We start from the raw sequence: 24,958 nt of genomic DNA on the forward strand, positions 1-24,958 counted from the left end.
ACACATACATCCTTACATACATATACACCCTTACACACACATTCATCCTTACACAACAACCGCCATTCGCCACTAAGTGGCGGTGACGTCACCACGACGCTTATGCCAGGCCATGTGCACCTTGAGGCCACGTGAAGTGTTGAACGCCCGCTGACAGGTCACTGGGCAGACCTAGGTGCCACGGGTCGACCGACTGAGATGACTGAGATGACTGGCTGATGCACCACCTGTGCCCCCAACGGCGTTGTTGTGAGCATCGGTCCTCTGCCCTCCGTTGTTGCTGGAGGGCGACTGCCTCCAACTGCCCAAGAGCATCCTTCACCAGCCTCCTGCATAGAGGCTGATCTTGACACTGCTGGTACCAGTCTTCGGCAAGTGCACTCAGCTCCACATCATCCTGTACCACATCACTCCATCTCTCCTCTAGCCCGTGCCGTGCCCATTTAGCCCCCTCTATTTGGCCAAACAGAAGCTGCTTGGATATGTGGTCGCTGGGCATGCAGGCTACATGACCCAGCCAATGCAGCCTTGCCTGCCAGAAGAGCTCACTGATGTCCAGATCTTTCAAGGATTTGTGAGCTCCTCACAATCCAGCCTGGTTAAACCCAGGATGGATCATAGGTAAGCCAGCCTGAATGTTTTTAACCGGCGCAGATGTTCCATTAGAGGGGTCCACATTTCACAAGCATACAGAAGAGAGGGAATGAATGTGGCCAAGAAGACCCAAAGCTTTGAGAGGAGCGAAAGACCAGGAAAGTTTGCACACAGCATTACGCACCCAATGAAAAAATAATGCCGACTGATTCAGAGTGAGACCTCTGCTGTCAAACCGGCGCTGGTCATAAGAACACTGCCCAGGGATGGGAAACTCTCCACTCTCTCCACAACTGCCCCACAACCAATGTGGAGCTGAGGATGTGGAGTGTTTGATGACACAAAACATCCAGGCCGGTGCTTAGGTTTACTGGGGCTGATGGCAAGACCCCACCTCTTAGTGGGACCCTCGAAGTTCAGCAGCAGCACCTCCAACTCCTCCTCTGAGTGAGCAGCAATCACCAGATCATCAGCATACATAGCATGGTTAACCAATAGGAAGTCATCCCTTGACCGCCCCCGGGCATCGATCAGCCTCCCATTGCATCTGTATAACAGATGGAAATTCCTCCGGTACAGCCATAGAAAGCTTCTCGAACTACGTGGTCAAAGTTGATGTTAAATAATGAGAGCCAGAGGACATCCTTGTCGCCAAGGTGAACATGGAATGGCTCCAACTCCTGGCCACATAGCTTTACCCGGGCCTGCCCACCATCATGAAGGTCCTTAATGATTTTGGACAGAGAATCAGGGACTCCGAAAGCACGGAGAACAATCCACAGCCCTGGTCTGTTGATGGTATCATAGGCCTTGACCAGGTCAATAAAGCAGAGATGTAGGTCTTGTTGGAATTCTCTACAGCTCTGCTGTAGCAGACGGACATTTGCGATGATGTCATGTAGGGCAGTCTGCACACAGATGCCAACCCTTACAAGCAAACATCCTCACACAGATCCTTCAAGAAGCAGTTACACCCTCCTCCTTTTCCTCCTCCTCCTCCACCTGCTCTCCCCCCAACCGCTCCTCCTCCACCCCCTCCCCCCCCCTCCCCCTCCTCATCCTCTTCCTCCTCCTCCTCCTCCCCCGCGTGCGTCTCCATGTGACGCTTGAGCACCGACTTGTAGGCGAAGCCCTTGCCGCACACGGGGCACGCGTGTGGCCTCTCGCCCGTGTGCGAGCGCACGTGGCACACGAGGTTTAGCTGCTTGATGAAGCCCTTGCCGCAGAAGGAGCATGCGTAGGGCCGCTCGCCCGTGTGCGTCATCAGGTGGTCCTTGAGGAACTTGGGCACGGTGAAGCCCTTGCCGCACACGGGGCACACGTGGGGCCTCTCGTCCGTGTGTGTCCACGCGTGCCTTTGCAGCGCCGACGACTGGATGAAGCGCTTGCCACACACGGGGCAGCCGTGCGGCTTCTCGCCCGTGTGCGTCATCATGTGGTCCTTGAGGACCTTGGGGAGGGTGAAGCCCTTGCCGCACACGAAGCACGCGTACGGCCTGGCCGCCGCGGCCGCTCGCGCGTCGGCGTCGTCGGCCGAGGCGGCTCCGTCCGCGGGGGAGCCGCGGGCGCGGAGCTGCCGATGCCGACGCCGCTCCTCCTCCTCCTCCTCGGCGGCGTGCGTCCGCGCATGGTACTGCAGCGAGGAGGACTGCGTGAAGCTCTTGCCGCACGCGGGGCACTTGAAGAGCTTTTCGCCCGTGTGGATCCACATGTGGCTGCGAAGCGTGGAGGGGCGCACAAAGCCCTTGTCGCACGCCGGGCACTGGTAGGGCTTCACGTCCATGTGGATCTTGCGGTGGCGCCGGAGGCTCTTGGGCGTCGCGAACTCCTTGCCGCAGTCGGGGCAGGCGTGGTGGTGGTGCTGTGGTTTCGGCGGAAGCCGGGGGTCTGATGCGTCGGCGTCACCGTCGCCGGCGTCGTTACCGTCACCGTCGTCCGCTCTGTAGGCGCAGGGGTCGCCCAGGACCTGCTGCTGCTGCTGCTGCCGCCGTCGCTGGCCCTTGCTGGCGTTCGTCCGCATCGATCGCAGCCGCATGCGTGGCTGAAGGCCAAACTCCCTGGCGAGCTCGCTGCGGTAGTCCTCCTCGCTCTCTCGTCCCATGAGGCCGCCGCCGCCGAGCGCGGAGCCTGCGGTCATCGGGCACCGCCGGGCAGGTGAAAGCGAGGTGTTAAAAATAACAAAAATAAACTTTAAAACTTGCGAAGGTTTTACATTCTTGAGAGAAAGCGATTTTCTACGCTCGCTCGCATGTGTGCATGTGTGCGTGTGTGTGCATGCGTGTGTGTGGGTGAGTGTGTCCGTGTGTGTGTCCGCGTGCGTGTCCGTGTGTGTGTGCGTGTCCAAGTGTAAAACTACATGGCCGGGAGTCAGAGCCATTCCCTGTACACCTTGGGGTGCGACAGGGATGTCCTCTGGCTCCAACATTATTTAACATCTATTTTGACACCGTAATTCGCGAAGCCTTCAATAACTGTACCGGAGGAATTACCATATGGTACAGATACAATGGGAGGCTGATCGACACCCGGGTGCGGTCAAGGGATGGCTCCCTATTGCTCAACCACGTTATGTATGCTGATGATTTGGTAATGTCCAGGTCGTCCTCCCTCCCCCCATCTCCCCCCTCCATATCCCCCCTCCCTCTCCTTCACCTCTCCCCTCCCTCAACCCTGCATCTCTCCTCTCCCTCTCCCTTCCTCCATCTCCCTCCCCCCCCCATCTCCCTCCATAATGCTCTCCCTCCCTCTCCTTCCCCTCCCCCCCCATCTCTCTCCCTTTCGTACCGTCGTCGTCGTCGCCCTCCACCTCCACCTCGATCTCGGCCACGCCCGGCGAGGCACCTCGTCCTCGCCAGGAGGCCACGGCCGGCCCGGGCCTCAAGGTGGAGCCGTCGTGCAAGATCCGGCCCTCCAGAGCGGCGGCCTCGTCATCGTCGTCGTCAATGCAGTCTGTCTCCATGTCCTCTTCTTTGATGTAGAGGACATCATCACCACCTCCTCCATCGTCATCTCCATCATCATCATCATCATCACCTCCACCGTCATCACCACCACCACCATGTCCATCGCTATCACCTCCTCCATCATCATCTCCTCTATGATCATCTCCTACTCCTCCGTCACCTCCATCGCTCTGCATGTCCTCTTCTTTGATGTAGAGGACATCATCACCTCCTCCTCTTCCTCCATCATAATCTCCACAACCATCATCACCATCATCACCTCCTCCATCATCATCATCATCACCACTTCCATCGCTATCACCTCCATCATCATCATCATCACCTCCTCCTCCATCTCCTCCTCTTCCGTCACCTCCATCGCTCTGCGTGTCCTCTTCTTTGATCTGAATGTCGCCTCCATGAGCTGGGAGAGATCGCAACCAATCGGAAGGTTCACGTTAAGACGGCAGGAGGAGGGTATCTGATGAATTATGATGCTCTTTGCTTGTCACTGTTGGCCCAGTAGGGAGGCACGGGGGGGGGGGGGGTTAGAAAGTTGCAACAACAACCACAACAACAACACGACACTCACAATCACGATGGGAGTGCAAAGTATAGGAAGGGTAAACAAATCACAACAAAAATATTTAGTGTAGAGTGTAGTGTATAGTCGTGTGGTGTATAGTAGTGTATAGTAGTGTGGTGTATAGTGTAGTGTATAGTAGTGTGGTGTATAGTAGTGTAGTGTATAGTAGTGTAGTGTATAGTGTAGTGTATAGTAGTGTGGTGTATAGTAGTGTATAGTAATGTGGTGTATAGTGTAGTGTATAATAGTGTGGTGTATAGTAGTGTAGTGTATAGTAGTGTGGTGTATAGTGTAGTGTATAGTGTAGTGTATAGTAGTGTAGTGTATAGTAGTGTAGTGTATAGTGTAGTGTATAGTAGTGTAGTGTATAGTGTAGTGTATAGTAGTGTAGTGTATAGTAGTGTGGTGTATAGGAGTGTATAGTAGTGTCGTGTATAGTAGTGTAGTGTATAGTAGTGTAGTGTATAGTAGTGTAGTGTATAGTAGTGTAGCGTATAGTAGTGTAGTGTATAGTGTAGTGTGTAGTGTATAGTAGTGTAGTGTATAGTAGTATAGTTGGGGTGTAGGGAGCTCTGGGTAGAGGTAGTACCTTTGTTTTCTGGTAGCTGCACTCAATTTTTGAGTGGACGGAAACACTGGTCCTCATCCATCTCCTAAATCTCTGACGTCTGGCTCTTAGTGCCACACCCCGGTAAACCGCTTCAGCTGGCGGGCTAAACGACGTGAGGGGGTGATGTCAACACTGCATCACTGGGCGAATGAACTCCCACGACGGAATCACCGGCCAGGGCGGAAGGGTCTCGTTAGGACCCAACGGCCAAGTGTTCGGGACTAAGGCGCGCCACTTTGTTACTGTGGACTGCGGCTGTGGCTTACCAGCTATGGTTTGAAATAGCAGGGAAGGTGGATCTCTTCAGCCTTGGAAGGCCGTCTACCTAGGAAAAGGAAACTCGGATGTAAAACCTACGGCCCGAGGACCTCGCTGTCACCGTCCCAGTTTGCTAGGCCATGGCAGACGAACCCCGGGTTTAAAGGGTGGGGTCAGTTCTGCGCACACTGTACTCCACTTGAAAGCTCCTTTGCGCAGGCAAGAAGGAAATCTTCACGTCTACCCCCCCCCCCCCCCGGTCTCACTAAGTCCTGTAGCGATGGGAAAGGGGCGAACTCGGCAGGTGTAAGATGACACTGGCAGCCGCAGTCTCAATCCTGCATGCAGGCGGCTCAGGCGCAAGTGGTCGTCTGATGATGACCTGGAAACGACATCATCACCCGGCAGCACCCTGAGCGACCAAGCAGCCTTTTCTAGGGACAGCACTGCTTGCTCCACACGGAGAGGGGCCTAGAAAAGGTGGCCTAAACAAAGCTCGTCTCCTCCTCCCTTAGTTGGCTTACCGCGGTCAACGGGCATCTTCATATGCGGTCGAATTACATCAAAGAATCGACGGCGCATCCCACTCGCCTTAAAAGGTGAGAAAGGACTCAAACTCGCATGCTGGAACATCAGAACCATGCTAGACTCAGCTGACAGCACTCGACCTGAGCGACGATTTGCTTTAATTGCACACGAACTCGCTCGGCTGGATGTTGACATCGCCGCCCTCAGCGAAATCCGCTTTTCAGAGGAAGGCAGTCTGAGGAAGCATGGCGCAGGTTACACGCTCTACTGGTCAGGTAAACCAGCGACAGAGAGACGCCGTTCAGGTGTCGGCTTCATGATCAGGGACTCTATCGCTACCAAGCTTGCAAGCCTGCCAACTGGTCACTCTGACCGCATCATCTCAATGCGTCTACCACTTCGTGACCAACAACACGCAACGCTGCTCAGTGTGTACGCTCCAACTCTCCAGGCAGATCCCGCTGAAAAAGACAAGTTTTACTCCGACCTACGCAGCCTTCTGCAGGATATCCCAGCTGACGACAAGATTGTCATCCTTGGCGACTTCAATGCCAGAGTGGGCAGAGACTCGGAAACCTGGAAAGGCGTACTTGGAAGGCACGGTGTGGGCAGCTGCAACGACAATGGACGCTTGTTACTTGAACTCTGTGCGGAACAGCAGCTTTCCATTACCAACACCATCTTCCAGCAGAAAGACAGTCTGAAGACAACCTGGATGCACCCTCGGTCAAAACATTGGCATCTCATAGACTACATCCTTGTGCGCCAGCGTGACCTAAAATATGCCTTTCACACCAGGGTAATGCCCAGCGCCAAGTGTCACACAGACCACCGTCTTGTCTGCTGCAAACTCAGCATTCACTTTAAACCCAGACCAAGGAAAGGTGGCGCCCCGAGGAAGAAGCTCAAAGTCTGCAGCCTTCAGTCTGCCGCGGTCAAAGCAGCTTTCCAGAAAAGCCTACGATCTAGGCTAGAGGAACCGAGCTGCTTAGGAGACTCGCCTCCGGTTCATGAAGTGCTGTGGGACCGCATCAAAACTGTTGTTCTGCAAACATCTGAAGATACCCTCGGATTCTCCACGAAGAAAAACAGAGATTGGTTCAATGAGAACAACTTAGAAGTCCAGGAGCTGCTGTCAAAGAAGAGATCAGCACACCAGGCCCACCTGGCCCGACCATCCTGCCCACACAAAAAAGCAGCCTTCCGCCTGGAATGCAGCACCATCCAGCGCAAGCTTCGAGAGATTCAGAACGAGTGGTGGACCAACCTCGCAGTAAAAACTCAAGTTTGCGCTGATACTGGCGACTACAGGGGATTCTACTAAGCTCTAAAAGCGGTATATGGCCCCTCGTACCAAATCCTGAGCCCCCTGCGGAGTGCAGACGGGAAAGAACTGCTCACCGAAAAGGACTCAATCCTGAACCGCTGGTCTGAGCACTTCTACACGCTCTTCAATGCTAGCCGCTCAGTCCAAGAACCAGCGATTGACCGCATCCCACAACAACCAGTGAAAACCGAACTGGATGTGGCACCAACATTACAAGAGACTGAGGAAGCCATTAAACAGCTGAAGAGTGGTAAAGCTGCAGGAGTTGATAGCATCCCTCCTGAAGTATGGAAGAACGGAGGCCCAGCACTGCACACCAAACTCCATGAATTCTTCGTCTGCTGCTGGGAGCAGGGTAAACTCCCTCAAGATCTCAAAGATGCAGTCATCATTACCCTGTACAAGAACAAAGGGGAGAAATCAGACTGTTCCAATTATCGTGGCATAACACTTCTGTCCGTCGCCGGCAAAATCCTCGCAAGAGTACTGCTGAATAGCTGGTATCCGCAATAGCTGAAGATCACCTCCCAGAGACCCAGTGTGGCTTTAGAGCCAACCGGGGAACCACAGACATGGTGTTTGTCCTGAGGTAGATTCAGGAAAAGTGCCGGGATCAAAACAAAGCACTGTACGTCACCTTTGTGGACCTGACAAAAGCGTTTGACACCGTGAGCAGGCAGGGGCTTTGGAAAATCCTGGAAAAGCTAGGCTGCCCACCGAAGTTCCTCACCATGATCGTCCAGCTTCATGAAGACCAGCTTGGACAAGTCAGACATAGCAACAATCTCTCGCAGCCCTTCCCTATTGCAAACGGCGTGAAACAGGGCTGTGTTCTTGCTCCCACGCTGTTCACCATTTTGTTCAACATGATGCTCCAGCAGGCCACAGAGGACCTCGACGACGCTGATGGCGTATACATCCGTTTTCGTCTCGACGGGAGCGTGTTCAACCTGAGGCGTTTGCAGGCCCACACAAAGACCATGGAGCAACTGATCAGGGAGCTGCTTTTTGCTGACGATGCCGCCCTCCTTGCTCACACAGAGGCAGCTATGCAGCGAATTACGTCCTGTTTCGCGAAAACAGCTCAGATCTTCGGCCTTGAAGTCAGCCTGAGGAAGACTGAAGTTCTTCATCAGTCCGCACCCCATGAGGAGCACCATCCACCAAGCATCTTCATTAAATAAACAGAACTGAAACCTGTCCACCAGTTCAACTACTTGGGGTGCGTGATCTCGTCTGACGCCAAGATCGACAACGAAGTCGACAACAAGCTGGCCAAGGCAAACAGTGCATTTGGCAGACTATACAAACGTGTCTGGAACAACAGCAACCTTAAAAGAGCCACAAAGGTCAACGTCTACAAAGCTGTTGTGCTGACCACTCTCCTGTATGGCGCTGAGTCCTGGGTCACGTACCGTCGTCACCTGAGTCTCCTCGAGCGTTTCCATCAGCGCTGCCTCCGCATAATCTTCAATATTCACTGGAGTGACTTCGTCGCCAACACTGAAGTCCTCAAGTCAGCGAAGGTCATCAGCATCGAGGCCATGGTCCTCAAGACACAGCTTCGTTGGGCAGGGCACATCGCCAGGATAGAGAACCACCGCTTACCTAAGATTGTGCTGTATGGGGAACTGTCCTCTGGCCATCGCGACATAGGGGCACCACGAAAGCGATACAAAGACTCCCTGAAAAAGTCCCTCACTGCTTGCTGCATCGATCACCGTCAGTGGGCAACACAAGCAGCTGATCGCAACTCCTGGCGGCACACAGTCCACCAGGCCACCTCCTTCTTCGAAGATACCCGCAGGGCCCGTATGGAGGACAAAAGGAGGAGGAGGAAGAACCATGATCCCTCAGCACCCATCCCAGATCAGACGTATACTTGCAGCCGTTGTGGCAGGACCTGCTTGTCCCGCATAGGCCTCGTCAGCCACCAGCGTGCCTGCAGAAGACGTGGATGTCCTTCCTAGATCTTCGTTCGCGAAGCCAAGCCATGAAAGGTGAGTAGTATAGTTAATCGTAGTGTGGTGTATAGTAGTGTGGTGTATAGTAGTGTAGTGTATAGTAGTGTAGTGTATATGTAATGTGAGGATATATCCGGCTCAATGACGTATCACAACTCGTCAAGATGATTGGCTCTACCGGTCCTGATTTATAGCCAATGGGGGGAAGCCTAGGGGCGTGGCCTTGACGTAATGGAAAGGTGACAGCTGTAAGTAGGGGATTGGTTCTGCTGGCTTTGGCCACAGCCAATGGGGAGATGAGTCAGGGGCGTGGTCCCGGCAGCTTACGAGGGGGCCTGGAATATTCCATGGAGGCTAACCAGGATTGGTGGAAACGTATCACGTGACCCGGGTATTAAATAGGGGTGGAGACGAACGACACGTGGTCAGAACGGGAACGAACAGAGGAAGGGGGCCACGCGGGAGCGGGGCTCCGGGTTGCCACGTGGCAGTGTGTCTCTCTCTCTATCTGTCCCTCTCATGCTGCCTGTCAGCAGCGTGAAGGAAAAGCTATAATACAAGTTGAATAAAGGACGGATTCCAGAAGTCGCCTCAACGAGCTTTATTACATTGGTGTCAGAAGTATCTCTTGAGACCGTTTGGACGATCCTTTAAGATGTCCAAGCACCTCAAGAAGAAGAACCCACCGGACCCTCTGTCGGAGGAAGAAGTTGAGGCGGACAAAGACGAGCTGCTGGGAGCTGCGGGTCCTCTGCCTCCGGCTGCTGCTCTCCCCGACGCCGCTCATGTCCTCGACTGCGGACGAGGGATGGTGGCGACTGGCGGAGCAAATTGATTCACTCCGTGCGATTTTGCTGAATCTGGTGACGGCGGTCGCATCTTCAGGGGCCCTCGGTCGGCCGCGCGGAATGCAACCAAGAGCCGATGGCCAGGATTTTCAGCGGGATTCGACGTCCGCCATTGCTCCTGCCGCGGAGGGAGAGGCTTCCATCTCGGGCGGGGCTGCTGCAACGAAGCCGCCGGACGCCATCTTGGGAGGGGCTGCCAACACGCGGCCGCCGGACGCCATCTTGGGCGGGGCTGCCGACATGCGGCCGCCGGGCGCCATCTTGAGCGGGCCTGATGCCACGCGGGCGCCGGACACCATTCTGACGGAGCCGCGAAATACGCGAGAAGCGGGATTGTGGACGCTCGAGGCGTCGGACATTTACCGCGGACATCACCTTCCTCAAATCAAGGAATTTGTCGCCGGGGGCGATTGGAGTGCGTTCACGTGGCGCTTCGAGTCAGCCTTTCAGTCGGTGCGATGGACGGAGGCGGAGGCACTGGAGGCGCTGCCCACGCTGCTATATGATGTCTCCTTCCCGGCGACCAAGAAGAAGACGCTGCGTGATGCTTTCATGGAAATGGCGGCGTTTTACGAACTGCCGACGGCGGCTACAAGGAAATTTATGTCGCGTCGTCGAGGACCAGAGGAATCGCCCTTGGCGTACCGAGGGGCGCTGTTAGCACTTGCCATGGCCGCCTACCCCGACTCGTCTGCTGATCTCCTGGATCCTCTCATCCTTTCCAGAATGATTGAGCTGGCCCAGGAACTTAACATCTCGTCGCCAGTGTGCGGACACGAACCGCTTACGTCGTGATGGGCGGCGCGCTGTTTGGACGCCAAGTTCAACCTAAAACGCTGGGATCAGATGGCGGCATGGACGGGGAATCCCGAAATAGATGGTCCACCATTGGGGTGGTCTCCAAGTCGGGTCGTCCACGGCTATAATGACTCCAGTGACGACGAGGTGATGGCTGTTGTTCCTTGCTGGGGCCCGAAACACCGGCCGCGCGAGCGGCGTGATGGGGCCGGACGACCACGTGCGGAGACCGGGACGAGCGACCGCCGGGCGACGGCGGCCACATGTTTCAAGTGTGGCCGACGAGGCCATTTCGCCCTGGATTGTCGCTGCCGACCTCTGCCTTCTCAGCTCCCGTCGGGCCGGCTTCCATCTCCTCCACCGGACGCGGATCCACGGCACCCTCGGGCAAGTCGACACATGTTTGCACTCCGGACGGTAATTGTGGTGTACCTGTGTCGATGCCGCACTCTGCGACACAATGGAAAAAATTGGCCCGTAGGGTGGTGGCTGCCGCGTCGGGGTCCTCGACGGTATGGGGTACCATCGATGGCGTCGATGTTCGTATTCTGGTGGACACTGGCGCGTCGGCCACCATCATTTCCGATGTTATTTTTCATCTCCTGTCCATTCCGTCACGGATCCGACCGGCTAATGACGCGTGCATTGCTGCTACTGGGGGTAGCATGGGTATTTTGGGGCGAGTTGATGTGCGCATTGCTATCGGGAATATCACCGCGGAGGGACCAGTTATGATCTCACGTTCACTGGCCGTCCCATGCCTATTGGGCACCGATTTCTTGCACCGCATGCCAGTTAAAATACTCGTCGACCAAGGTTGCTTGGAAATGCCAGGGGGCCGTAGGATGTCGTTCCTGCCGTCCCTGCTGATCCGTTCGCCCCCAGGTAACGCTGTTAACGCGATTGTTGCTGCCACGGTGGAGGTGCTGTCGGGCTCGCAAATGCTTATTCCGCTGCGTTACCGAAAGCGGTTGGATGCCGCTGACGGTGCGACGGGTGTACTGTTGTCCCCGTCGAATTCTGTGGCTAAATCGTTTTCCCTAGTGGCGGCTCAAACTATCGTTCGGCCTGGAGGCCCGGACCGGGTCATCGTCCCGGCTGGCTCGGTATTGGCTCACGCCACTACCGACTTCACCAGCTTTGAGGGTGAATCACCCACTAAAATGGCCGCTGGCAGGCCACGATACGATCGTTCACACGATCGATGGATCGCGGAATTGTGTGGGGAAAATACATCTTTGTCGCACACGCAAAGGAGCGCCTTGCAATCATTATTGTCGGAGTACACTGACGTTTTCAGTAAAAACGATTTGGATCTGGGCTATACCTCACTCTTGTCGCACCATATTGACACCGGTGCGGCAGGACCGATTTGTATGCACCCGCATCGCATGAGCCCTGCTGAAAGGGAACATGTGCGCGGCGCGGTGGACGAAATGTTGGCTGCCGATATAATTTCGCTGTCCAACAGTCCTTGGGGCGCGCCGGTGGTGCTGGTTAAGAAAAAGGATGGTGGGACGAGGTTTTTGTGTAGATTTCCGCCGATTGAATAAGATATCCGTGGCAGACGCATACCCCTTGCCACGGATGGACGACTCGTTGGACGCTTTGTCAGGGGCAAATTTTTTCTCCACCCTCGACCTGTCGTCTGGGTTTTGGCAACTTCCCCTCGATGACGAGTCCAAACCAAAAACGGTGTTCCGCACGCCACAAGGCCTCTTTGAGTTTAACCGTTTTACCTATGGGCTTGAATGCGGCACCGGCGACGTTCCAACGTTTGATGGAACTGGTGCTAGCGGGGCTGCAGTGGGAAACATGCCTCATATATTTGGACGATATCATCGTATTCAGCCGCACGTTCGAAGAATACCTCCAACACCTGGAGACTGTCTTTCAGAGGATGCGCTCGGCTGACCTAAAATTTAAACCGAAAAAGTGCCACCTTTTGCAACGGTCCGTCCGATACATGGGTCACATCGTCAGCTCGGACGGTGTGTCCACGGACCCTCAGAAAATGGCGTGTGTCCGAGAGTGGCCCACGCCCACTTCGGTGGGCGACATACGGCGGTTTATTGGGTTCGCATCCTACTATCGCCGTTTTGTTAATAACTTCGCGACGCTGGCTAAGCCACTGCATGTTCTGACGGGGAAAAATCACAGATTTAAATGGGGCCCGGAAGAGGAGCGCTCTTTTCAATCTCTTTGGGATCACCTCGCCACCGCGCCGATGCTCGACTACCCGGACTTTTCCCAGCCGTTCATCCTTGACACGGATGCTAGCGATATCGGCATAGGAGCCGTTTTGTCGCAACGGAAAAACGGGGTCGAGCGAGTAGTGGCATACGGCAGTAGGGTTCTGTTCCCTGCCGAAACACGATATTGCATGACGCGACGGGAACTGTTAGCAATCGTACATTTTGTTCGCCAGTACCGGCCGTACCTGTATGGAAGGAAATTCCTCGTGCGCACTGACCACACGCCTTGCAATATTCGTTGAAATTGGAACAACCATCGGGTCAATTGTCTCGGTGGTTGGAATCATTACAGGTATTTTCCTACGATATCACGTACCGCAAGGGTACTCGCCATGGCAACGCGGACGCTCTCTCCAGGATGCCCCCGACTCCTCCCTGCACCTGTCTGACGGGTACGCACCGCTGTGCAGCGCTGCCTACCTTGCCCTGTCCGGTTATGGGGGCGATTTCGAACGATGAAGGCCAGGATGTACCCGTTGGCGCCGACGATACGCTGCATTTGCCGCACTCGGTGTGGCTACGCGAGCAGGAGGCCGATGCCTCTCTGGCTCCACTGCGGAAACTGATCGGGAAACCGAGATCTCATTTGGCGGGATGGAAATGGCAGATGTTCCGGGGCCAGGCGGGACTATTGATGTGTACGGATGGAGTGTCTGACCGTTCACGCCTGGTTGTGCCGACATCCCTTCGCCACGACCTGCTCCGCGCTCTGCACGCCGACAAACTGATGCACCTCGGCGTGCAGAAAACGTTGGCCGCGATGCAGCAGGATTTATTTTGGCCCGGCATGATGGCAGATGTCACTAACTTTATCCGGTCATGCCATGATTGTGCACAGAGGAAACCACCTCGTCAAAATTATGTTCCGCCACTACGTTCGATTGAGGTATCCCGTATTAATGAGCTAGTTGCTCTGGACATCCTGGGCCCGTTCCCTCCATTGGCTAGGGGAAAGAAATACCTTTTGGTCGGGGTCGAATATTTTTCTCGCTGGCCTATGGCCTGGCCTCTGCCTGACCAAACGGCCTCGTCCATCACCGAGGCTTTCTTGAATGGTTACGTCATGGATAAAGGAGCACCCGAAGGGCTGCTCACGGATGAAGGACGTAACTTCTCCTCCAAATTGCTCAAGGATGTATGCGCTGCACTGGGCACAAAGAAAATCCGTACTTCCCCTTACCATCCGCAAACGGATGGCATGGTGGAACGGTTTAACCGCACCCTTTCGGCCATGCTTTGTCACACACCGGGTCGTCCTGGCGGCACGCGTCCACAGGATATTCGCCATTTTTCTTGATGTATGGCCGTGAGAATGTACCCCCGATTGATGTGCAACTGGGTGCGGCGGGTAAACAACCGTCCCCTTCCTTGCCTGATCACGTACGGGACTCGCTTAAACGGGTTACGGAGGCGCGAGAAGCTGCCAGATGTGCGACGGCCCGTACGCAGGCAAGGAACGAGAGGTATGCGCGTCGATCGCGAACTGATATGCCCTGGTCGGTGGGCGATCTGGCATGGCTTCATTGCCCTCAGGTGCCAGTGGGCACGTCCCCTAAACTGCACAAGCCTTGGCGGGGGCCTGTGAGGCTGGTGGACATTCGGAATCCCCAGAGTGTTCGCATCCAGTACGGCCAACGTCATTGGTATGTCCATTCGTCGCGACTCAAACCTTATGTTGACCCGCGTGCTGGCCCTTCATCTCCACTTGTTGACCTGCCGGGGTCTGGCGTGCCGAATGTGCCACTTGCCTCGCCCGTTTATCCCTAGCGGGGCTGTGTTATACCCCCTAGAGATGAACAGGTTTTGAGGGACGACGAGACCCCAGACGTCCCTCCTCCAACGGGACCTGTCCCAGATACAACGGAAACCGAACATTCTTCTTCTTCTCCACGGCAACCACCTCCTGCTGATCAGTCGGCGAGGCAACCACGCGCGAACAACGGAGAGGGTCCGGCGTCGCGTACGCGATCGAAATCTCTTCCGTTTCGCTAGTATTGATTGCCTTGCGGTCTGTCACCCTGTTGTTACTGCGCTACAGGGGCGCCCTAATGTATGTCTGTTGTTAAATGTTTTGAATATCCCGGCGCGTAGACGCCTACTCCCCCCTTACCTTGTTAATGCGTCTTAGACGCCCTAATAATTTTCCTAATGGGATTCGGCTTGTCACCCTTTTCCCAGCCGAGACGGCTGACTTTTTACACCGGGGGGGGGGGGGGCGGCAGAGGTGTGGACTCGAGTCATGTGACTTGGACTCGAGTCAGACTCGAGTCATGAATTTGATGACTTGCGACTCGACTTGGACTTGCATAACAATGACTTTGTCCCACCTATGAGATGTGGACTCGAGTCATGTGACTTGGACTCGAGTCACACTCGAGTCATGAATTTGATGACTTGTGACTCGACTTGGACTTGCATAACAATGACTTTGTCCCACCTCTGGGGGGCGGTGATGTAATGTGAGAATATATCTGGCACAATGACGTATCACAACTTGTCATGATGATTGGCTCTGCCGGTCCTGATTTTTAGCCAATGGGGGGAAGCCTAGGAGCGTGGCCCTGACGTAATGGAAAGGTGACAGCTGTAAGTAGAGGATTGGTTCTGCTGGCTTTGACCACAGCCAATGGGGAGATGAGTCAGGGGCGTGGTCCCGGCAGCTTACGAGGGGGCCTGGAATATTCCATGGAGGCTAACCAGGATTGGTGGAAACGTACCACGTGACCCAGGTATTAAATAGGGGTGGAGACGAACGACACGTGGTCAGAACGGGAACGAACAGAGGAAGGGGGCCACGCGGGAGCGGGGCTCCGGGTTGCCACGTGGCAGTGTGTCTCTCTCTCTATCTGTCCCTCTCACGCTGCCTTTCAGCAGCGTGGAGGAAAAGCTGTAATACAAGTTGAATAAAGGACAGATTCCAGAAGTCGCCTCAACGAGCTTTATTACATATAGTAGTGTAGTGTATAGTAGTGTTGTGTATAGTGTAGTGTATAGTAGTGTGGGTGTATAGGAGTGTAGTGTATAGTAGTGTAGTGTATAGTCGTGTGGTGTATAGTAGTGTATAGTAGTGTGGTGTATCGTGTAGTGTATAGTAGTGTGGTGTATAGTAGTGTAGTGTATAGTAGTGTAGTGTATAGTGTAGTGTATAGTAGTGTGGTGTATAGTAGTGTAGTGTATAGTAGTGTGGTGTATAGTGTAGTGTATAGTAGTGTAGTGTATAGTGTTGTAGTGTATAGTGTAGTGTATAGTAGTGTAGTGTGGTGTATAGTAGTGTGGTGTATAGTAGTGTATAGTAGTGTCGTGTATAGTAGCGTAGTGTATAGTAGTGTAGTGTATAGTAGTGTAGTGTATAGTGTAGTGTATAGTAGTGTAGTGTATAGTTGTATAGTTGTATAGTTAATAGTAGTGTGGTGTAAAGTAGTGTGGTGTATAGTAGTGTAGTGTATAGTAGTGTAGTGTATAGTAGTGTTGTGTATAGTAGTGTTGTGTATAGTGTAGTGTATAGTAGTGTTGTGTATAGTGTAGTGTATAGTGTAGTGTATAGTGTAGTGTATAGTAGTGTAGTGTATAGTAGTGTTGTGTATAGTAGTGTATAGTAGTGTAGTGTATAGTTTATAGTAGTGTAGTTTATAGTAGTGTAGTGTATAGTAGTGTAGTGTATAGTAGTGTATTGTAGTGTAGTGTACAGTGCAGTGTATAGTGTAGTGTATAGTGTAGTTTATAGTAGTGTAGTGTATAGTAGTGTAGTGTATAGTAGTGTAGTGTATAGTAGTGTTGTGTATAGTATAGTGTATAGTAGTGTTGTGTATAGTGTAATGTATAGTAGTGTGGTGTATAGTGTAATGTATAGTAGTGTAGTGTATAGTAGTGTAGTTTATAGTAGTGTAGTGTATAGTGTAGTGTATAGTAGTGTAGTGTATAGTAGTGTGGTGTATAGTAGTGTAGTGTACAGTGTAGTGTATAGTAGTGTAGTGTACAGTAGTGTAGTGTATAGTAGTGTAGTGTATAGTGTAGTGTATAGTAGTGTAGTTTATAGTGTAGTGTATAGTAGTGTATAGTAGTGTTGTGTATAGTGTAGTGTAGAGTAGTGTGGTGTATAGTGTAGTGTATAGTAGTGTAGTGTATAGTAATGTAGTGTATAGTCGTATAGTATATAGTAGTGTAGTGTATAGTAGTGTGGTGTATAGTAGTGTAGTGTATAGTGTAGTGCATGGGTCGGCAACCAAAATAACAAGAAGAGCCATTCTTTTCGAATTCGGTTAAAAAAACCCTCCATATTTCAAGAGCCGCAATGCATGTGATTACGAGCCTGTGGTTCTTAATAAATAACGCGTCACGAAGCAGTCCGGCTTGGGAGCCGCATGCGGCTCTGGAGCCGCGGGTTGCCGACCCCAGGTGTAGTGTATAGTAGTGTGGTGTATAGTCGTGTAGTGTATAGTGGTGTGGTGTAGATGTAGTGGTGGTGTTGACGTGCGCCGACTGTGACAGTGATGGATCACGGGGCGGCGCGGGGTGCGGGGTTGGGCACGCGTTGTGGGCGTGGTGTGGACGCGCGCGCCGGGAGTGACAGATGACGGGGCGGCGCGGCGTGGGTGGTGAGGCACGCTGAGATGTGGGAAAACAGGATCGTAGCCAGCGCCCAGTGATTGGTCGAATAGGATGGGTGCTCGCAGCGACGTCCGCAGGTGGGGTATAAAGGGGGACGCGCGAGAGCACTCGGGGAGAGTTACCCAGTTGAAGACCAGAAGACGGAGCTGAAGACCTAGTGCCCCGAGACCCCTAGTCCCGCCGTCCTTGTAGGGACCGGGGCCCTGTGTGGCTCGGAGGCGAGACTGTGGGACCCGGGGTCCGACGCCCACGTGGGTCGGGCTGGGGACCCACAGTCAAGACGGACACCCCGGGCAGGGAGTGTCCCGAGTAGCTCAGTGGGCGTTAGTCGCCAGGGTAGCTAAGTGGGTGTTGGTCACCCGAGTAGCTCAGGGGCGTTAGTCGCCGAGTAGCTAAGTGGGTGTTGGTCACCCGAGTAGCTCAGTGGGCGTTAGTCGCCGAGTAGCTAAGTGGGTGTTGGTCACCCGAGTAGCTCAGTGGGCGTTAGTCGCCAGGGTAGCTAAGTGGGTGTTGGTCACCCGAGTAGCTCAGTGGGCGTTAGTCGCCAGGGTAGCTAAGTGGGTGTTTGTCACCCGAGATACTAAGTGGGTGTTTGTCACCCGAGATACTAAGTGGGTGTTAGTCACCTGTGAGAGAGTTTGGTAAAATAAAGAGTGTGTTACCCGTGAAGTCGTCTCCCGCCGAGTTACTACATTACATATAGTAGTGTAGTGTATAGTCTAGTGTATAATCATCACCACCACCATCACCACCACTACCATCATGATCATCACCACTACCATCATCATCACCACCACCTTCACCACTACTCTCAACATCGACCATCGATCTTCCAGTCTCCAGAGCTAGACAACGACACACATACAGACGACTACCAAAGACAAATATCCTCCGTATAGCCTGCAACGGACTCTATGGGCAAGTGCTGTTAGTAGCGACTAGCAGCAGCACCTATGAAGGCCGGCACCATGGCACACGAGGGGGTGGGTGGGTGGCCAGCACCACGCCCGGCCGCCTTTGTCTCCCTCGTGGCAACGTTTATACAACACGCACCGGGTACTCATTTGAGGCCGAGTCGACCTAGGGGACACCCAAGTACTGGTTACAGACAATCGTCAGCGGTGTTGGTGGCGGCCGTGAGCGGAAATCGAACTCAGTATGAATCCCTGCGGTGTGGCAGGTGGCATGGAGATGGTGGTGGCGGTGTTGTAGGTGGCCTGGAGATGGTGGTGGCGGTGTCGTAGGTGGCCTGGAGATGGTGGTGTGGAATGTGGCATGGAGATGGTGGTGGCGGTGTGGGAGGTGGCATGGAGATGGTGGTGGCGGTGGCGTAGGTGGCATGGAGATGCTGGTGGCGGTGTGGGAGGTGGCATGGAGATGGTGGTGGCGGTGTGGGAGGTGGCATGGAGATGGTGGTGGCGGTGTCGTAGGTGGACTGGAGATGGTGGTGGCGGTGTAGGAGGTGGCATGGAGATGGTGGTGGCGGTGTGGGAGGTGGCATGGAGATGGTGGTGGCGGTGTCGTAGGTGGCATGGAGATGGTGGTGGCGGTGTCGTAGGTGGACTGGAGATGGTGGTGGCGGTGTAGGAGGTGGCATGGAGATGGTGGTGGCGGTGTGGGAGGTGGCATGGAGATGGTGGTGGCGGTGTCGTAGGTGGCATGGAGATGGTGGTGGCGGTGTCGTAGGTGGTATGGAGATGCTGGTGGTGGTGTGGCATGGAGATGCTGGTGGCGGTGTCGTAGGTGGCATGGAGATGGTGGTGGCGGTGTCGTAGGTGGTATGGAGATGCTGGTGGCGGTGTGGCATGGAGATGCTGGTGGCGGTGTGGGAGGTGGCATGGAGATGGTGGTGGCGGTGTTGTAGGTGGCCTGGAAATGCGATGGAGGTGAGGAGGAGCTGCACATGACCAAACGTGGGAACCGAAAGCCGCCAAACCCCGCCGATTCAAAATGTCCTAAGCTGGGACTCCCGAATGCACCAACGCCCAGCGCTATACGTTCCTGCTACCACCACCACCGCCACTCGCCCCTCACCGGTATCTTGCTCTTCTCTCTCCTCTTTCACCCTGAGGAACCTCTCACGCCTGCGCTCCTCGCCAGTGCCTTCCCGCCTGACGAGCGGCTCCACGGGCAGGTGAAGGGCCACCTCCTCCTCCCCCCCCACCTCCTTCGCGTCGCCTGTGCCGAGCGAAACGCAGCGCAGCAGAGAGAGGCTCACGCTGCTGATGCTGCTGATGATGATCTCTCTCACTGTAGATCAGCCCAAGCCTCCAGTAAACCACGTGGCTTCAGTGTGCTGAGTCTATGAGTGGCAGTGCTGAGTCTATGGGTGGCAGTGCTGAGTCTATGGGTGGCAGTGCTGAGTCTATGGGTGACAGTGCTGAGTCTATGGGTGGCAGTGCTGAGTCTATGGGTAGCAGTGCTGAGTCTATAGGTGGTAGTGCTGAGTCTATGGGTGGCAGTGCTGAGTCTATGGGTGGCAGTGCTGAGTCTATGGGTGGCAGTGCTGAGTCTATGACAATGCTGAGTCTATGAGTGGCAGTGCTGAGTCTATGGGTAGCAGTGCTGAGTCTATGGGTGACAGTGCTGAGTCTATGGGTGGCAGTGCTGAGTCTATGGGTAGCAGTGCTGAGTCTATATGTGGTAGTGCTGAGTCTATGGGTAGCAGTGCTTAGTCTGTGGGTGGCAGTGCTGATTCTATGGGTGACAGTGCTGAGTCTATGGGTGGCAGTGCTGAGTCTATGGCAGCGCTGAGTCTATGGGTGGCAGTGCTGAGTCTATGGGTGACAGTGCTGAGTCTATGGGTGACAGTGATACGTCTATGGGTAGCAGTGCTGAGTCTATGGGTGGCAGTGCTGAGTCTATGGGTGGCAGTGCTGAGTCTATGGGTAGCAGTGCTGAGTCTACGACAGTGCTGAGCCTATGGCAGTGCTGAGTCTATGGCAGTGCTGAGTCTATGGTGGCAGTGCTGAGTCTATGACAGTGCTGAGTCTATAGCAGTGCTGAGTCTATTGCAGTGCTGAGTCTATGGCAGTGCTGAGTCCATGGCAGTGCTGAGTCTATGACAGTGTTTAGTCTATGGCAGTGCTGAGTCTATGGTGGCAGTGCTGAGTCTATGGTGGCAGTGCTGAGTCTATAACAGTGCTGAGTCTATGGCAGTGCTGAGTCTATGACAGTGCTGAGTCTATGGGCAGTGCTGAGTCTACGACAGTGCTGAGTCTACGACAGTGCTGAGTCTATGGCAGTGCTGAGTCTATGGAGTCCTCACCCCCAGCCATGTCTCCGTCTCCGCTGCGAGCGTCCCCTCTGCGCGACATCTCACGGCCCCAGCGGTCCCCTGCAGCTCCTCGCTGGATGGGCGACGGCGATGATGTTGGAGACTCCTACTTCTCTTCCTCTTAGCGTGACGACAACGACGGCGGTGGAGAAGCTTCCTCGCTCTTCCCACGCCTGAGAACGCAGGCATAATGAATAATCACTTACTATTTGTAAAGTGGTGGATTTCAATCGTAGATTCCATTGGACTGTGTGCGTGTGTGAGCTGTTGCCGTTGTGATGATAGCAAGATTGCTACTTAAACAAGAAGATATTTTTATGTATTTTTAACTACACAGCAGCTCAGTGGGACCTTACACCAAGTAACAATAAACTTAGGTTATTTTAGTATGATTCTCTGTGGGTCTCAATGGGTTTGTGTGGGTCTATATGGGTCTGTGGGTCTCTGTGGGTCTCAATGGGTCTTTGTGGCTCTCTATGGGTTTTGATGGGTCTCTATGGGTCTCTATGGGTCTCTGTGGGACTCTCTGGGTCTCTCTGGGTCTCTGTGGGTCTCGATGAGTATGAGTCTCTATGGGTCTCTGAGGGTCTCTATGAGTCTCTATGGGTCTCTGAGTATCGATGGGTCTTGATGGGTCTCTGTGGATCTCTGTGGGTCTCGATGGGTTTCTGTGGGTCTATATGGGTCTCTATTGGTCTCGATGGGTCTCTATGGGTCTCTATGGATTTCTGTGGGTCTCTGTGGGTCTCGATGGATCTCGATGGGTTTCTGTGGGTCTCTGTGGGTCTCTATGAGTCTCTGAGTCTCGATGGGTCTCGATGGGTTTCTGTGGGTCTCTGTGGGTCTCGATGGGTCTCTATGGGTCTCTGAGTCTCGATGGGTCTCGATGGATTTCTGTGGGTCTCTGCGGGTCTCGATGGATCTCAATAGGTCTGAGCCACTTGGTTGAGCTATCGTTGTGGTGAGAAAGAGCTACACAGCATCTCAGTGGTGGCCTTACAGCTGGTAACATGAACATAGTTTAGTTTTAGTATGGGTCTCTCTGGGTCTCTGTGGGTCTCTATGGGTCTCTCTAGGTCTCTGTGGGTCTCTATGGGTCTCTTTGGGTCTCTATGGGACTCTCTGGGTCTCTGTGTATCTCGATGAGTATGGGTCTCTGTGGGTCTCTATGGGTCTCTTTGGGTCTCTATGGGTCTCTATGAGTATGGGTCTCTATGGGTCTCTATGGGTCGCTGTGGGTCTCTATGAGTATGGGTCTCTGTGGGTCTCTATGAGTATGGGTCTCTATGGGTCTCTGTGGGTCTCTGTGGGTCTCTATGGGTATCTCTGGGTCTCTATGGGTATCTCTGGGTCTCTATGGGTATCTCTGGGTCTCTGTGGGTCTCTATGGGTCTCTCTGGGTCTCTGTGGGTCTCTATGGGTCTCTTTGGGTCTCTATGGGTCTCTGTGGGACTCTCTGGGTCTCTGTGGGTCTCTATGAGTCTCTGAGTCACGATGGGTCTCGATGGGTTTCTGTGGGTCTCTGTGGGTCTCGATGGGTTTCTGTGGGTCTCTATGGGTCTCTGAGTCTCGATGGGTCTCGATGGGTTTCTGTGGGTCTCTGTGGGTCTCGATGGATCTCGATAGGTCTGAGCCACTTGGTTGAGCTATCGTTGTGGTGAGAAAGAGCTACACAGCATCTCAGTGGTGGCCTTAGAGCTGGTAACATGAACATAGTTTAGTTTTAGTATGGGTCTCTCTGGGTCTCTGTGGGTCTCTATGGGTCTCCATGGGTCTCCATGGGTCTCTGTGGGTCTCTGTGGGTCTCTGTGGGTCTCTCTGGGTCTCTCTGGGTCTCTATGGGTCTATTTGGGTCTCTATGGGTCTCTGTGGGACTCTCTGGGTCTCTGTGGGTCTCGATTAGTATGGATCTCTGTGGGTCTCTATGAGTATGGGTCTCTGTGGGTCTCTATGAGTATTTATAAGTCTCTGTGGGTCTCTATGAGTCTCTGTGGGTATCTGTGGGTCTCTGAGTATGGGTCTCTATGGGTCTCTCTACGACGATTTGAGCGTCACCCAGAACATCACAAACCTGCAGCGGACGGGAGGAGCCGCGCCAAGCCTCACGGAGCCGCCTCGCGGAGGAGCCTCACGGAGGAGCCTGACGGAGCCGCCTCACGGAGGAGCCTGACGGAGCCGCCTGACGGAAGAGCCTCACGGAGCCGCCTCACGGAGGAGCCTGATGGAGTCGCCTCACGGAGGAGCTTCACGGAGCCGCCTGAGGGCCGTGGCTCTCCTCCTCCCGGCGGGCCCAGCGCAGGCTGCACGGCGGCGACTGCAAGCAAGAAACAAGACGCTTCACTTGGACACTGGCTCACTTGGACGCTGTGGACGGCAAGATTCAACAAGTCAACTCATTTAGACGCAAACTTAGACACTCACTTAGACACTGGGTCATTGAGACACTCAGACACTCACTTTTTCACCGTGGACTGCAAGATTCAACAAGCCAGCTCACTTAGACACTCACTTAGACACTGGCTCACTTCGAAACCGTGGACTGCGAGATAAAACAAGCCAGCTCACTTAGACACTCACTTCGACACTGGCTCACTCAGACACTCACTTCGACACCGTGGACTGCGAGATACAACAAGCCAGCTCACTTAGACACTCACTTAGACACTGGTATAGTAGTGTATAGTGCAATGTATAGTAGTTTAGTCTATAGTAGTGTAGTGTGTAGTAGTGTAGTGTATAGTAGTGTAGTGTATAGTCGCGTAGTGAATAGTAGTGTATAGCAGTGTAGTGTATAGTAGTGTATATTAGTGTAGTGTATATTAGTGTAGTGTATAGTGTAGTGTATATTAGTGTAGTGTATAGTATTGTAGTGTATAGTGGTGTAGCAAGGCCGTAATTATATATATATTGGGGTGGACCATATCCCCCCAATATTCAAATATGCTCAAAATGTCCCCCCCAATATATTGCTATAAAATAGATTTCTGTTTATATTATTGTGGTTATGGTTGTACTTTATTAATCCCTAATCTCTGCCATTACATACAATGAAACAAAAAAAGGTAAAAAAGAAAAAACAGAGCAATGTAATACAATACACTATTAGACATTATTGTAAAAAATAAATTAAAAGTCCATCCTATGTGTTAGTGACCCCCAGACCCCCTGGAAGATTTGGTCCCCCCCAATGTTGACTCCATGGCTACGGCCTTGTGGTGTAGTGTATAATAGTGTAGTGTTTACCATTGGAACCTCATTTGCCAGAAGAAAAAATATGATAATAGTTTTTTTACCCTTTTATCTGGCAACAAAACTGACACCTTTTTTTTACAAGGAGTCATGTTTGCATAGACCACAATACCTGCAGTCGTAATGCAAACAAAAAAACATAACTCTGATAATGTACATTATATGTTTTTTGTTTGCATTACGACTGCAGGTATAGTGATCTATGCAAACATGACTCCTTGTAAAATCTTAATTTGGAGCTTTCGTGACTGCAGGAATTACTCTTTAGTTCTTTCTGTAAAGTCACGTATAAAGATAAAATAATAAATTAAATAATAGCATACGACGTTTCGATTGCAACACAAGCAATCATCAGGTATAAAAGAAATAGCAACAAAAATCTAACCAGAAAACTATAGACAGATATATAAGCAGACAGATATCACAAAGATACATAGAGAGAGAAGACACATCGGCACACAGAGAGAGAACGGCTCTGTGACGAGGCCTTAAATAGAGAGAGGGGGTGGGGCGGAGAGAGGGAGGGTTAGAGAAAAATTAGCATGTCAATGAGTAGGACGACGCGTGGTAAGGTACGCAAGCTTGAAAATTAGGAGAGCGGGAGAGAGACACACTAAATTAAATAACCTAGCAAAATATCGAAATGTAATGTAATGCAACACAGAGAGTCGGTCAACACACAATTAACGCATAGCCTGGTTGATTACGTATTTCAAAGATTGCTAAGTTATAAGTTAAGTGTGAAATTTGAAAGACACAAACACGAAGATCGATACACAGGCAGAGAGAGAGAACAAAAAACCCAGAGAGAGAGAAAAAGATCAACTTAAAACTTCCCCGTAGAAGTGGTTCAATCTTAATTTGGAGCTTTCGTGACTGCAGGAATTACTTTTTGGTTCTTTCGGTAAAGTCACGTATAAAGATAAAATAATAAATTAAATAATAGCATACGACGATATTTTGCTAGGTTATTTAATTTAGTGTGTCTCTCTCCTGCTCTCCTAATTTTCAAGCTTGCGTACCTTACCACGTGTCGTCCTACTCATTGATATGATAATTTTTCTCTAACCCCTCCCTCTCTCCGCCCCCACCCCCTCTCTCTATTTAAGGCCTC

General features: G+C 52.8%; 1 protein-coding gene across 1 annotated transcript; it reads right to left on the reverse strand.

Moving 5' to 3' along the window:
• Positions 1–1,522: 1,522 nt before the first annotated feature.
• LOC144737631 (uncharacterized) lies at positions 1,523–23,054 on the reverse strand. Its single transcript, XM_078620399.1, has 5 exons — positions 22,667–23,054; positions 20,587–20,768; positions 19,353–19,496; positions 3,379–3,960; positions 1,523–2,721 (listed from the first exon to the last, which is right to left on the reverse strand). The coding sequence occupies exons 2-5, from the start codon at positions 20,633–20,635 to the stop codon at positions 1,523–1,525; spliced, it is 1,974 nt and encodes a 657-aa protein (XP_078476525.1). The 5' UTR covers positions 20,636–20,768; positions 22,667–23,054.
• Positions 23,055–24,958: the final 1,904 nt, after the last annotated feature.

Source organism: Lampetra planeri, chromosome 72 (assembly GCF_965212315.1).
Source record: "Lampetra planeri chromosome 72, kcLamPlan1.2.h2, whole genome shotgun sequence".
Classification (NCBI taxonomy): Eukaryota; Metazoa; Chordata; class Hyperoartia; order Petromyzontiformes; family Petromyzontidae; genus Lampetra; species Lampetra planeri.